This window comes from Silurus meridionalis, chromosome 1, assembly GCF_014805685.1.
Source record: "Silurus meridionalis isolate SWU-2019-XX chromosome 1, ASM1480568v1, whole genome shotgun sequence".
Taxonomy (NCBI): Eukaryota; Metazoa; Chordata; class Actinopteri; order Siluriformes; family Siluridae; genus Silurus; species Silurus meridionalis.
Window position 1 is genome coordinate 365,001 of NC_060884.1, and position 15,000 is coordinate 380,000.

Here is a 15,000-nt window from a genome sequence, read left to right on the forward strand (position 1 = left end):
TTATTCTAGCTACCTAACAAAGTCGTCCTTGAGCACACTGGACAGTTTGCAAACAATGTAGTCAGCATGTGTTCCAAACCAAACATTCAGTAAATGAGCTGATTGTCCCTCTGTTTTAGTGTTGAAGTGATGAAACTCAGCGCTAATCCTGACATCTACGTTAACATCGATGCTTTAGAGCCGTCTTTCAATTATAATACCTCACTGTACTGTACTGTATAGCACAAACATAGCTACTTCCTTCAGTGTAATGCTAATCACCTGGCTGTATTTAATATCCTTCAGCACAATCCTAGCTAGTTATTTTCAGCTAAAACAGATGACTTTCCATAGTTTAGAGAAAAGTTACAGCAATCTGTTACTCATTTTTTAACATTTACAGATTTGTCTTTCAGTTGAACAGACATGAGATGTTTCCATGAATGATTTATAAATAAGCAAAAGATCAGGGACCTTTTTTAATACGTGATATTTTGCATGAACCCTCTTTTGAATGGGTGTGTTAGCATGTCGCTAAGTTTGCTCCAGTCTGCTCTTTCCCCCGAAACGTCAGAAAAATCATTTCCGAGAAGGGAAGAGGAAGTCATTTTCATAGTTGTGGCTTTTAAACACACACCAGTAGTCTGGGGTTTTTTGTTAAACACACCACGATTCAGTGTGTGTGTTTAGCAGCACAGAACTGTGTGACCTTCATATCATAGAGGATATTAAATATAACCGCACAATACGAGGGTCACAATTAGCTAGCAGTTAGCGGTTAGCGCCAAAGTGTCCACCAAAGTGCGTTTCTTCAGCTGTTCTCTGTCAGGAAATGATGCCTGAGAAGGTGTGTATTGAAAGAGGAAGTCCTCGATTCATAAACTTGCTCAGTCCTGATTCTGAATCTTCTTCTGTGTTGAACTTTGACCTCATGGACTTTTGAATGTAATATCCAGGCTCTTTACAAGGTTCTATCTCAACACTGTAAATCAGAAAAAAACAACAAAACCTTTTTAGCAAAAGGTTTTTTTTACATGAGATCTTAGAAGACACAGTTAGAAGTGACCTCTGACCTTTGAACGTCGTGGAAAGTTCTGCGGGAGTCTTTATCCAGACACAGTGTGAATCCTGTCTTCTCACTTGTGTTCAGGTTCAGGCTGCACGTCCGGATTTTGGGCTCCTGGGAAAATATAAAACATACTGTAATATAACTAAAAAAAAAACTTCAAGGATTCTGAGTAGAATTAACACACATCTCCTGTACCTTTAGGGAAAATTAGAAAATGTAGGAAAAATTTGATCAATTTTAAAATAAATAAATACTAGGGCCACACTCAGGGGCCCCACAGTGGCAGCACACAGATTTGAAATGACATCACTGTTACTACTAAAACTCCTAATACAAAAAGTATATAAGTGTAAAGTGTCTCACCGAGATATATTTGGTTTTCACATCAAACACGTCTACGATGAGGCAGTTCATGTCTGAGAGACAAAATATCATAGAGACACTTCAACACATAATTCCTATTTATTTCATTCATGCTGTTTTCTGATTGGCTGAGAGCAGTACAGTGTGTTGTGATTGGCTGAGAGCAGTACAGTGTGTTGTGATTGGCTGAGAGCAGTACAGTGTGTTGTGATTGGCTAAGAGCAGTACAGTGTGTTGTGATTGGCTGAGAGCAGTACAGTGTGTTGTGACTGGCTGAGAGCAGTGTGGTGTTCTGTGATTGGCTGAGCAGTACAGTGTGTTGTGATTGGCTGAGAGCAGTACAGTGTGTTGTGACTGGCTGAGAGCAGTACAGTGTGTTGTGATTGGCTGAGAGCAGTACAGTGTGTTGTGATTGGCTGAGAGCAGTACAGTGTGTTGTGACTGGCTGAGAGCAGTGTGGTGTTCTGTGATTGGCTGAGAGCAGTACAGTGTGTTGTGATTGGCTGAGAGCAGTACAGTGTGTTGTGATTGGCTGAGAGCAGTGTGTTGTGATTGGCTGAGACAGTACAGTGTGTGTGATTGGCTGAGAGCAGTACAGTGTGTTGTGATTGGCTGAGAGCAGTACAGTGTGTTGTGATTGGCTGAGAGCAGTACAGTGTGTTGTGATTGGCTGAGAGCAGTGTGGTGTTCTGTGATTGGCTGAGAGCAGTACAGTGTGTTGTGACTGGCTGAGAGCAGTGTGTGTGCTGTGATTGGCTGAGAGCAGTACAGTGTGTTGTGATTGGCTGAGAGCAGTACAGTGTGTTGTGATTGGCTGAGAGCAGCGTTGTGTGCTGTGATTGGCTGAGAGCAGCGTTGTGTGCTGTGATTGGCTGAGAGCAGCGTTGTGTGCTGTGATTGGCTGAGAGCAGTACAGTGTGTTGTGACTGGCTGAGAGCAGTGTGGTGTTCTGTGATTGGCTGAGAGCAGTACAGTGCGTTGTGACTGGCTGAGAGCAGTGTGGTGTTCTGTGATTGGCTGAGAGCAGTACAGTGTGCTGTGATTGGCTGAGAGCAGTGTTGTGTGCTGTGATTGGCTGAGAGCAGTGTTGTGTGCTGTGATTGGCTGAGAGCAGCGTTGTGTGCTGTGATTGGCTGAGAGCAGTGTTGTGTGCTGTGATTGGCTGAGAGCAGCGTTGTGTGCTGTGATTGGCTGAGAGCAGCGTTGTGTGCTGTGATTGGCTGAGAGCAGCGCTGTGTGCTGTGATTGGCTGAGAGCAGCGTTGTGTGCTGTGATTGGCTGAGAGCAGCACCTTGGATTTTATTGGAGGTTATGGCTGAAATCTGCATTCTCGCTGTTCGTAATGCGATGGTTCGCTCTGATTCTCTGTTACTCAGTGACACCTGAGAGGAGGAAATCATGTGTCAGATTCGAAGAAGTTGAAAAGAGAATAAATGTATTAATAATTAGTGTAGAAATAATTCTAGAGGGTGTGGCTAGATGCAGGTGTGGGTGTGGTCTGTTTACGGTACCTTCCTGTAGTTTAGTGAAACGAGCGCGCCGCTTTGTTCTGCACACTGCTTTTTCTGTCTTATAGTCAAGTCTGTAGGAGGAAGTGACACGATCATGTGACCTGAACATGTTTCATGGCATGACATTATAGTATTTTATATTAAAGTGAACTGTAAATCAACACACACACACACACACACACACACACACACACACACACACACACACCAGAGCAGTGTTTATACCTCTACCAGTGGTGTGACGCTGTGTAAACTCAGGGAACTTGATACTGGCATGAGACAGGAAGACATCCTCCACCGTGTCTTTGGATGGATTACAGAACACAATCTACACACACACACACACACACACACACACACACACACACACACACATCTGCAACTTTAGTCAGTGGGAAAGGTTCCTGGTGTTCAGAATCAGTTTATGTATCTGCAGATTCCTAACATTCACATCATTCAGAAGACTTTTTCTTAAGTAGAAGCAACAGACAAAAACCTACTCAGATTTTAACATAAAAAAACATCGGGAATAGAAAATACAGACTGAAGATGGAAAACACATATTTATTTTGCTGTTGATTCTGAGATCATATGCAAACAATAAAGTGAGGATTTAAACAATATTTAATTGAATTATAATGCACATTATTATTTTTTGTGTGTGGTTTATTAGTCAAATCAGTCGAGATTTATTTCTACCTGCAGAACACCATAAAGGTTTGTTTCAGTGTAATGTGATGTTCATGAGATAATAATCCAGAGGAAGTGAGCTCTCACCTTCACGTAGTAGATGGTGAAGTAAACCGGCTGCTGCCCCATTCGCACGTAATAAGAAATAACATCAGCTATAAAAGGGTTGGGCTCGTGGGTCCTGCTGGGGTCAGACTGACACACACACACACACACACACACACACACACACACACACACACACATCATTCCGGAGAACAATGAATAATGCTCATTATTATGATGTCATGCTTGTTATTCAGGTGAGACGTTTGTTACCATGGCAGCAAGTTTGGGGATCATGTGACCCAGACTGATGACGTTACACTCGTACCAGGGGTCCACCTTCCCCAGGTATGAACCCAACACACACGGGTTAGAGTCCATCAGACACACACTTTCCTACAAACACGCATTAAAAAGAGGAAATCACATACACACACACACACACACACACACACACACACACACACACACACACACACACACACGTCATTTATTGCTGTAATGTTCCTGTTTTCAAACACACTTCAGGAGGTATATAAATGTAAAATGACACACACATACACACACACACACACACACACACACACAAGGTGAAATATAGTTATTTAGATGTATGTGTGTAATAACTCCCCGAAAGAAAGCAGGTGATGATTTTATGAGAACAGGACACATGCTGGTGATCAGTGCACAGTGTAATGTGTGTGTGTGTGTGTGTGTGTGTGTGTGTCTCACCGTGGTGGGTGAGGAAAGCTGCTGCGTGGACACAGGGACATAAAACATCTTTATGTTTAATTTCATGGTCAGAAAAAGTCTCCGAGATTCTCTTTTCCTGTCACAATAAAAATACAAGCATGAAAAGACTTTTATTCTTCCATTCCATCTTCATCAGCTCAGTAACACACACCACACATACTCCTCACTTCTGTGAACATGTCCCAAACCACACACCCTACTCACTGTATACCCAGCAGTCCACTGTGGGCGTGTCCCAAACCACACACCCTACTAACTTTTGTGGGCGTGTCCCAAACCAGCTACCATATAAGCCACATAAAACTCATCACAAACATTTGGTCGCTTGTGGACACATCCTAAACCACACCCTCTACACTACTTACCACTACTGTTCAGTTTGTTTACAAAAATGTCAATCACTTTAACAGCAACACAGAGGAGATATCTGAGTCCTGAGATATCCTGAGAGTCAGATCATTTAATACATATCATTTTTCATGTTTTTGTGACCATGAGTACTGAGGCGATGGTGTGAGTTGTACCTGAGTGTGAAGTACGCCCTGGCGAGTCTCCCGAGAACGCGGTCATCCCCCATCACTACGATGTTAGCCGTGATGTGCCTCTGGCGTTGCTGCTGTTTAAGAAACGAGCTCCCACTCACTAAAGCGTCCTGTAAGTACATCACGCTGTCCGTCACCGAAGGCTTCACCTTCATCCCACCCCGCCTCAACAGACGCCACGTGCTCTTCATCTCCGAGTCCGAGCTCAGAGTCATGTCGCGCTCGATGCCGCTGTCCGTGGAGAGGACGGAATGACGCGGCATGTCTGAGTCCATGTAGGAGGAAAACTCAGACATGTCGAAATCCTCTGCGGAGATGCAGATGCTATCGCTGGAGCCGCTGCGCACAAACTTGGCCAGTTCTCTCCCTGAGCGAGGAACAACACGAGGTTCAATCCCAAACCAGAACTACACTTTTACACTCTAAACCTAAACCTTATCTTTCTCTCTCTCTCTCTCTCACACACACACACACACACACACACACACACACACACATACACACACAGATTTGTAAAATAAAATTAATTAGGAAACACCTATACATAAATACATTAACGGTTCCACCAGAGGCCCAGACCAGAAGTTTCCAGACTGTATGTTCCAGATGTTTAACCCTTACATTAACTGGATGCTATTATTATATTAAACCTCATACAGACCTTTGGTATAGACAAGGATATGAGCTGCACACACACACACACACACACACACACACACACACACACACACACACACACACACTTCTGAAAGAGATTAGACTTACAGAGCTCTTCCTCCTCCCACCAGACGTGGAAACTCATATCTGGATTGGGAAAAGAAACATTGGCCAGAGAGCCATAATACAATGGATCTGAAACACACACACACACACACACACACACACACACACACACACACACACAATGTTAAAACAAACACAATTAGTGTAATAAAATAATTAACAAATAATTAACTTTATTAATCTATTTCTTAATGTGTGTATGTCTGTGTGTGTGTGTGTGTGTGTGTGTGTGTGTGTGTGTGTGTGTGTGTGTGTGTGTGTGTGTGTGTGTGTGTGTGTGTGTGTTGTGTGTATGTGTGTGTATTTGTGTGTCTGTGTGTGTATGTGTGGCAATACAGGACTATTTTTATAATAAAATGTATAACTAAATTGTATTTATTTAACTATACATTTATTTATATGTGTTTTGTAAGAATGGAACAGAAGGTTTGTAGAGTACAAGAGAAAAGTTTATTATAGATTATTTTTGGAGATGTATAGAGTAAAGTAGAGTAGTGTAGAGATGTATAGAGTAAAGTAGAGTAGTGTGAGATGTATAGAGTAGAGTAGAGTAGTGTGAGATGTATAGAGTTGAATAGAGTGGTGTGAGATGTATAGAGTAAAGTAGAGAAGTGTAGAGCTGTATAGAGTAGAGTAGAGTGGTGTGAGAGATGTATAGAGTTGAGTAGAGAGTGTAGAGATGTATAGAGTAGAGTAGAGTAGTGTAGAGATGTATAGAGTTGAGTAGAGTGGTGTGAGAGATGTATAGAGTAGAGTAGAGTGGTGTAGAGATGTATAGAGTAGAGTGGTGTAGAGATGTATAGAGTAGAGTAGAGTAGAGAGTGTAGAGCTGTATAGAGTAGAGTAGAGTGGTGTGAGATGTATAGAGTTGAGTAGAGTAGTGTAGATGTATAGAGTAGAGTAGAGTGGTGTGAGATGTATAGAGTTGAGTAGAGTAGTGTAGAGATGTATAGAGTAGAGTAGTGTAGAGCTGTATAGAGTAGAGTAGTGTAGAGATGTAGAGTAGAGTAGAGAGTGTAGAGATGTATAGAGTAGAGTGGTGTGAGATGTATAGAGTAGAGTAGAGTAGTGTGAGATGTATAGAGTTGAGTAGAGTGGTGTAGAGATGTATGGAGTTGAGTAGAGTAGTGTAGAGATGTATAGAGTAAAGTAGAGTAGTGTAGAGTTGAATAGAGTGGTGTGAGATGTATAGAGTAAAGTAGAGTGGTGTAGAGATGTATAGAGTTGAATAGAGTAGTGTAGAGATGTATAGAGTAAAGTAGAGTGGTGTAGAGATGTATAGAGTTGAGTAGAGTAGTGTAGAGATGTATAGAGTAGTAGAGTAGTGTAGAGATGTATAGAGAGTAGAGTAGTGTAGAGATGTATAGAGTAGTGTGAGATGTATAGAGTTGAATAGAGTAGTGTAGAGATGTATATAGTTGAATAGAGTAGTGTAGAGATGTATAGAGTTCAATAGAGTAGTGTAGAGATGTATAGAGTAAAGTAGAGAAGTGTAGAGCTGTATAGAGTAGAGTAGAGTAGTGTAGAGATGTATAGAGTAGTGTAGAGATGTATAGAGTTGAATAGAGTAGTGTAGAGATGTATATAGTTGAATAGAGTAGTGTAGAGATGTATAGAGTTCAATAGAGTAGTGTAGAGATGTATAGAGTTAAATAGAGTAGTGTAGAGATGTATAGAGTAGTGTAGAGATGTATAGAGTAGTGTAGAGATGTATAGAGTTGAGTAGAGTAGTGCAGAGTTGAATAGAGTAGTGTAGAGATGTATAGAGTTGAATAGAGTAGTGTAGAAATGTATAGAGTTGAGTAGAGTAGTGTGAGATGTATAGAGTTGAATAGAGTGGTGTGAGATGTATAGAGTTGAGTAGAGTGGTGTAGAGATGTATAGAGTTGAAGTAGAGTAGTGTAGAGATGTATAGAGTTAAATAGAGTAGTGTAGAGATGTATAGAGTTGAATAGAGTGGTGTGAGATGTATAGAGTAAAGTAGAGTAGTGTAGAGATGTATAGAGTTGAGTAGAGTAGTGTAGAGTTGAATAGAGTAGGGTAGAGATGTATAGAGATGTATAGAGTTGAGTAGAGTGGTGTGAGATGTATAGAGTAGAGTAGAGAGTGTAGAGATGTAGAGTAGTGTAGAGATGTATAGAGTTGAATAGAGTAGTGTAGAGATGTATAGAGTAGTGTAGAGATGTATAGAGTTAAATAGAGTAGTGTAGAGATGTATAGAGTTGAATAGAGTAGTGTAGAGATGTATGGAGTTGAGTAGAGTAGTGCAAAGATGTATAGAGTAGTGTAGAGATGTATAGAGTTGAGTAGAGTAGTGCAGAGTTGAATAGAGTAGTGTAGAGATGTATAGAGTTGAATAGAGTAGTGTAGAGATGTATAGAGTAGAGTAGAGTAGTGTAGAGATGTAGAGTTGAATAGAGTAGTGTATAGATGTATAGAGTTGAATAGAGAGTGTAGAGATGTAGAGTTGAATAGAGTATTGTAGAGATTTATAGAGTTGAGTAGAGTAGTGGAGAGAGGTATAGAGTAGTGTAGAGATGTATAGAGTTGAGTAGAGTAGTGTAGAGATGTATAGAGTTGAATAGAGTAGTGTAGAGATGTATAGCGTTGAATAGAGTAGTGTAGAGATGTATAGAGTAGTGTAGAGATGTATAGAGTTGAATAGAGTAGTGTAGAGATGTATAGTTGAATAGAGTAGGGTAGAGATGTATAGAGTTGAGTAGAGTAGTGTAGAGTTGAATAGAGTAGTGTAGAGATGTATAGAGTTGAGTAGAGTAGTGTGAGATGTATATAGTTGAATAGAATAGTGTAGAGATGTATAGAGTTGAGTAGAGTAGTGTAGAGATGAATAGAGTAGTGTAGAGATGTATAGAGTTGAGTAGAGTAGTGTAGAGTTGAATAGAGTAGTGTAGAGATGTATAGAGTTGAGTAGAGTAGTGTAGAGATGTATAGAGTTGAATAGAGTAGTGTAGAGATGTATAGAGTTAAGTAGAGTAGTGTAGAGATGTATATAGTTGAATAGAGTAGTGTAGAGATGTATAGAGTTGAGTAGAGTAGTGTAGAGATGTATAGAGTTGAGTAGAGTAGTGTAGAGATGTGGTTTCAGTGCAGTACCTTTGCCGGTGTTGAGCAGCAGTTGTGTGTAGAGTTGTTGGAGACGTTGTGTAAGGTCGTTTTGCTCATTTTGACCTAACGCTACACACTCCAAAATCTCATTAAAATAACTCTACATCCTGCTGTAGCTCCTACACACACACACACACACACACACACACACACACACACACACACACACACACACACAAACAGAGATAAATGTAAATGAAATACACCCACACACCAGCAGGCTGGTGAACACGCACATGAAAGAAAACCCATACGCATGAATAAGATTACAAACAAACACTCTTGCTCATAATAACACACACACACACACACACACACACACACACACACACACACACACACACACAGAGCTGCAGACGTTAGATGTCAGGATAAATGCTACAGGGACACAAAACAAAACTTTTACATAAATATATTATACATATTATATACTGTACTTAGAAAGAGGAATAGACAAACAGACAACCAGACAGACAGACAAACAGACAGACAGACAGACAGACAGACAGACAGACAGACAGACAGACAGACAACCAGACAGACAGACAGACAGACAGACAGACAGACAGACAGACAGACAGACAGACAGACAGACAGACAGACAAACAGACAGACAGACATTTAGCCTAATAAATTAACTAGTTCATTAACATAATTTAAAATCCAGGTACATTTACACCCTGTTCCCTATAATCTACCCCAATGCCCCTGGTCTCCCAGGCGTTAATGACCTTGTGTTAAACCCAACAGTGGCAGCTTGAGATTTAAACTCATGACCCTCTGATCAGAAGTCAAACAGTTTTTATATTTATATTAAGTGTGTAATCTGGTGTACAGTGTAGATTTATTCATTACTAGAGACTCAAAGCACTTTTGTAAGTTGCTCTGGATAAGGGCGTCTGCTAAATGCTGTAAATGTAAATGTAAGTTTAACCACTATGCTACTACTACCCTGATGAACCTAATGTCCCTGATGTCCCTGATGTCCCTGATGTCCCTGATGTCCCTGATAAACTTAATGTCACTGATGTCTCTGATGACCCTGATGTCCCTGATGTCCCTGATGTCTCTGATGTCTCTGATGTCCCTGATGTCTCTGATGTCTCTGATGTCCCTGATGTCTCTGATGTCCCTGATGTCCCTGATGTCTCTGATGACCCTGATGTAATTGATGACCCTGATGACCCTGATGTCTCTGATGACCCTGATGTAATTGATGACCCTGATGACCCTGATGACCCTGATGTCCCTGGTGCCTAAATTTGAGTTTACACTTGTGCTTATACATTAAAGTTCAAACATCAGAAATCCCACTGAAAATGTCAAATTTTATCAAAACCTCTAACGAGAAAACATAGTCCAAACATTTCTGGAGGCTGAGCACCAACTCCACACACACACACTCCTCTCCTTCACTCCTCCACTCCTCCACTACTCTTCTCCTCCTCTCCTCCCCTTTGTGAACACCTCGAACATAAACATGTCTGTCTTTATGTTCAGTAATCAATCCTCTGTCCACCTTTTCTATGTTCTTCTGACCACATGAAGCTTTTGTGGACCTGGGGACCAGCATCCTGGAGTCATTTCCCCCTAATAAAGAGGAGTCTGGTGTTCTGTGGGTATAATCTCATAAAGCTGTGAGATGAGGAACCTGAGCTCCTGCATCCTGATGTTGTTCTGTGAAGGGAGCAGTACACACCTCAGTAACATATCTCAAGTTCCTAGCTCATTTCTCTCATGGAATAGTGCTCAGTTCTCAAAACAAACAAGACACTCGTATAGATCTTTTTTCTGCTCACCCTGAGACCCCGAGATGAACCCACAGACTGATTCTGAAGCTCCACACAGTACAACAGAAGCTCAGAGTTGCTCAGCAACAAGCAAACGTGTGTGTGTGTGTGTGTGTGTGTGTGACATATTTCTGACACTTTCATTACAATGTAAATATGTTTTAATGAGAACTTTTTAATCACACAGGGGTGTATTATTCAGACTCTTTATCACTGAAGAAGTGTGTGTGTGTGTGTGTGTGTGTGTGTGTGTGTGTGTGTGTGTGTGTGCGTGTAAAAGAGACCTTCAGGGCACGTGTGAGTGTTGGTCCGTGACAGTTGTCCTCTCCTAGCGTAGCCTGTAGGAGGCGCTGTATTACATGACGCATGTAACCAAGCTGCGTCTCCATCCGGCCCTCTGCCTCCAGGTCCTCCTTCAACATCATGCACAGAGACTCTGAAAACACAGCTGGGTCGACAAAAACAAACACACTGCACGCACACACACACACACACACACACACACACACGCACACACACACACACACACACACACACACACACACACACGCACAGTATTAACCAAATCTTGCTTAAAAGTCGAAGGAATCTGTATCAGATGATAGTCACATTACTGTGCTGCAGTCAACTACTGTGAGTGTGAGTGTGTGTGTGTGTGTATTTTTGTGTGTGTATGTGTGAGAGAGATGAAAAAGCATGAGACACAATGTCCTGAAAACACTACTTTAATATCATATATGCTGTCAGTGTATTTGCAGTTGCCATGGTAACTCAGCATGAACCTGTCCTGTTTCAGAGACACACTCAGTAACACACAACGTGAATGTAAACGGATAAAAAGTGAACGTTCCTGATTATATAAAAGAAGCAGAAACAGTTTAATAGCTGTGGAGGTGCTGCAGTGTGAGAGGCATAAAACACTCAGAGAAACGCTGCTGTTGGAAACCAATCATCCTCAGAACAGTAACTCAGCTTCAGCAGAGAACACACAACAGCACAACACTGAGACTCCTCACACACACACACACACACACACACACACACACACACACACACACTGCGGTGTGGACGTGGCCTGTAGGAGGCAGAGTCAGGGACAGACAGACAGATGAAGGAATGTGGATAATGAGGTATGTGCCACAGGGAGCTTCTGATAAGGAAGTTTTATATTATTCCGGACACAACGACATGACACGCAACAGAAACAGGGGATCAGGTCAAACCAGTCCAAGTGATAAACCGATATCATTCTGAATTTTTTTGTAGTGTGTGTGTGTGTGTGTGTGTGTGTGTGTGTGTGTGTGTGGGTGTGGGTGTTTGTGTACTTACCGTTCCTGTAAAGGATAATTTTCATTCCTTAGATTGTGTTCAGCCATAAGTTTCCTTAGATACAGCAGGCCTGGTTTTACACACACACACACACACACACACACACACACACACACACACACTGATTGGTGCTTCATGATTTATATTTCCTCTTTATTATATCTGCTTTATGGAATTTATGACACGCAAACGTTAAAATCATTTTAAAAACAAAAAACATTATTATTAATGCCATTTTTTTTTTTTTACATCTGGCACATTTTCACTGTTGGACTCAAACACATCTGGAACACAGAACCATGGTTCCTCCTAGTGGAGCGTGTGTGAGGATGAAATATGACTGTTATTATTAATAATTTGTCACAATACAATTTCCTGAGATATTGTGACCATTAAAAAAAAAGAAAATTAGACAATAATTACAGTCAAATTCAAGACTGCTGATTTAAAATCTTTAAAATGTTTGACTTTTTTATATATAAGTATGTAGGATTAAAACAATTAAGTGACATTTTAGAAGTCAATATTGAACAGTTTGAAAAATATATAAAATAAATTCATTTGTAATGACATTAAACCTGAAACTGAACATCACTGAACCAGACCTGTACGCCAAACACCACAAACACACCTAATATACATCTATATATAAATCACTCTTTGTGTGTGTGTGTGTGTGTGTGTGTGTGTGTGTGTGTGTGTGTGTGATACCTGGTGTGTGTCTCTCTGTCTTTAATTGTCTAGTGTAATGAAGTCCTACAGTACAGAACGGCTCTGGCAGAGTCAGCATCCTCTTACACGACTCGTACAGCCTTTTATACAGATCATCAGGGATGTACACGGCCTGCAACACACACACACACACACACACACACACACACACACACACACACACACACACACACACACATTAGGATAAGCACGTTAAATATAAATACCCAATATAATGAAATATTACTAAGTTACCTGCATGACAGCGTACATGAGAGTGTGTAACAGCGGGATGATGTGTATTTTAATGTCCACTCTCTCAGCCTGTAAAAAAGCACACACACACACACACACACACACACACACACACACACACACACACACACACACATACACACACACACGCACACAGTTGCTGGATTGTGATTGGTTGTCAGGTAGTGAATGAATTCTCTAGAACAGCAGCTCTGACAGTACTATGGGGAAGTGGAAGACCAGTGGTTAGGGCTCTGGGTTACTGATCAGAAGGTCAGAGGTTTAAGACCCAGTATCACCAATCTGCTGCTCATGGACTCTTAAGCAGAACCCTTAACCCTCAGTGCTCCAGGGCCTCCATCATGGTGGACGCTATGCTCTGACCCCAGCTTCCTAACATCACTGGCATATGCAGAGAAAGAGAATTTCACTCTGCTGTAATGTACAGGTGACAAGTGAAAACCCCTTTGACCCTTATATGAATGCTCTGATACAGTATTGTTTCCATAGTAACAGAGGCAGATACACTCCACCACTTAACAATAGTTGATGTGTCTAAGTTTGTAAGGGGAAATGTGCTTGTGTATGGAAGGAGTTTCCAGTGTAACAGTAAACCTGTAAGTATCTTCAGGAGCTCCTAATAAGGTATTAGTGAAGGAACAGGAAGTAAATCGGTTCCCAACATGACATACATATAATTATAAAAGAATACGTGACTCCGCCTCCTACGCTTACAACTTCGACTAACAAACTAATGAAACAGCTCTAAGATCCCTGTGTCAGTGTCATGGATTGTTATCTATAGAAACTCCCAGATACCTCCACAACACACACACACACACACACACACACACACACACACACACACACACACACACACAGTGACTTACTCTCTCCAGCTCCTTGATGGTGACTCGGACCAAAGCGAGGCTCCTCTGAGGATCACACTGCACCTTCTTATGCAACGTCCATCTCAGCATTCCTAAACACACACACACACACACACACACACACACACACACACACACACACACACACACATTGTCAATGTTCCTTAGTATCCCTCAGAGTTGTCCCACAGCTGTGTGTGATGTTTAACTCTCCGATCTACCTCATTTAGCCTGAATATCATGGATCGTCTCTACATGCTAATGACCTCTGAATATTCATGAATATGCATATTTACAAACGCACCCTTTTCTACTATAAATAACATTTACTAGCTAGCTTCTAAAGTTTGTGTTTTTGGCCGTACTCAAGGTTTCTTACTCAACGTGAGTGTAGGAACTGCTGCATACTCCAAGCAAGAACACACACACACACACACACACACACACACACACACACACAAACAAACGACTTTATACTTTCCTCATATTCCAGCTAAGTGCATCCTCCATATTACTGCCCATCTCAGGTATGTGCAGGTAAATATACACTATACTCAGGTACACATGTGCTGTATGTAATATATCCCCCACTGCACCGTGTACACACTCCAAATACATACACAAGGATCATTTCATAAATATGTCACGTAACACACACACACACACACACACACACAAACTCACACACTCACACGCACGCACACACGCACGCACGCACGCACACACACACACACACACACACACACACACACACACACACACAGTATAAGTGTTCACACTCCACTTGACTCCCTGCAGGTGAGTGTCTTACCTTTATTTACGACGGGCTGTGAGGTGTCCAACTCTCTCAGAATGGCCTGGAGGCTTCTGTAGATCTCTGAATCGAGAGCTGCAAATTCTAAAAGCACACAAACCACATGCATTGTGAACGCTTACCCTTATAACCTCATGTAATGAGTTGTGTGTGATAATAATGCGCTTATAAAACATTAATAATCACCTGGAGAGTCCATACTGCTGCAGTCACTAGGGCTTACCCACTCTGCCATCATGTCAGCATGGTGATGTCACTGCTGCTGTTCGCTCTAATGGAAAGAGCCGAAATGTATGTAACACACACACACACACACACACACACACACACACACACACACTTAGAGCTGA

The 15,000-nt window shown here is 41.5% G+C and overlaps 1 protein-coding gene across 1 annotated transcript in view; it reads right to left on the reverse strand.

The window, feature by feature from the left end:
• Positions 1 to 15,000, reverse strand: part of LOC124392113 (phosphoinositide 3-kinase regulatory subunit 6) — a 16,576-nt gene that overhangs the window by 348 nt on the left and 1,228 nt on the right. Inside the window, exons 2-22 of the mRNA XM_046858801.1 lie at positions 14,837 to 14,921; positions 14,648 to 14,734; positions 13,837 to 13,928; positions 12,947 to 13,015; positions 12,692 to 12,824; positions 11,981 to 12,050; positions 10,936 to 11,122; positions 10,513 to 10,538; positions 9,813 to 10,110; positions 8,850 to 8,961; positions 5,718 to 5,804; positions 4,935 to 5,319; positions 4,390 to 4,486; positions 3,931 to 4,053; positions 3,700 to 3,807; positions 3,148 to 3,250; positions 2,923 to 2,993; positions 2,703 to 2,793; positions 1,412 to 1,464; positions 1,053 to 1,159; positions 1 to 961 (exon numbers count right to left, since the gene is read on the reverse strand). The exon at positions 1 to 961 is cut by the window's left edge and continues 348 nt beyond it. Of these exons, the coding sequence (XP_046714757.1) occupies positions 805 to 961; positions 1,053 to 1,159; positions 1,412 to 1,464; positions 2,703 to 2,793; positions 2,923 to 2,993; positions 3,148 to 3,250; positions 3,700 to 3,807; positions 3,931 to 4,053; positions 4,390 to 4,486; positions 4,935 to 5,319; positions 5,718 to 5,804; positions 8,850 to 8,961; positions 9,813 to 10,110; positions 10,513 to 10,538; positions 10,936 to 11,122; positions 11,981 to 12,050; positions 12,692 to 12,824; positions 12,947 to 13,015; positions 13,837 to 13,928; positions 14,648 to 14,734; positions 14,837 to 14,888 (2,508 nt within the window). The 5' untranslated portion in view covers positions 14,889 to 14,921 and the 3' untranslated portion in view covers positions 1 to 804. The remainder of the gene's footprint in view (positions 962 to 1,052; positions 1,160 to 1,411; positions 1,465 to 2,702; positions 2,794 to 2,922; positions 2,994 to 3,147; positions 3,251 to 3,699; positions 3,808 to 3,930; positions 4,054 to 4,389; positions 4,487 to 4,934; positions 5,320 to 5,717; positions 5,805 to 8,849; positions 8,962 to 9,812; positions 10,111 to 10,512; positions 10,539 to 10,935; positions 11,123 to 11,980; positions 12,051 to 12,691; positions 12,825 to 12,946; positions 13,016 to 13,836; positions 13,929 to 14,647; positions 14,735 to 14,836; positions 14,922 to 15,000) is intronic.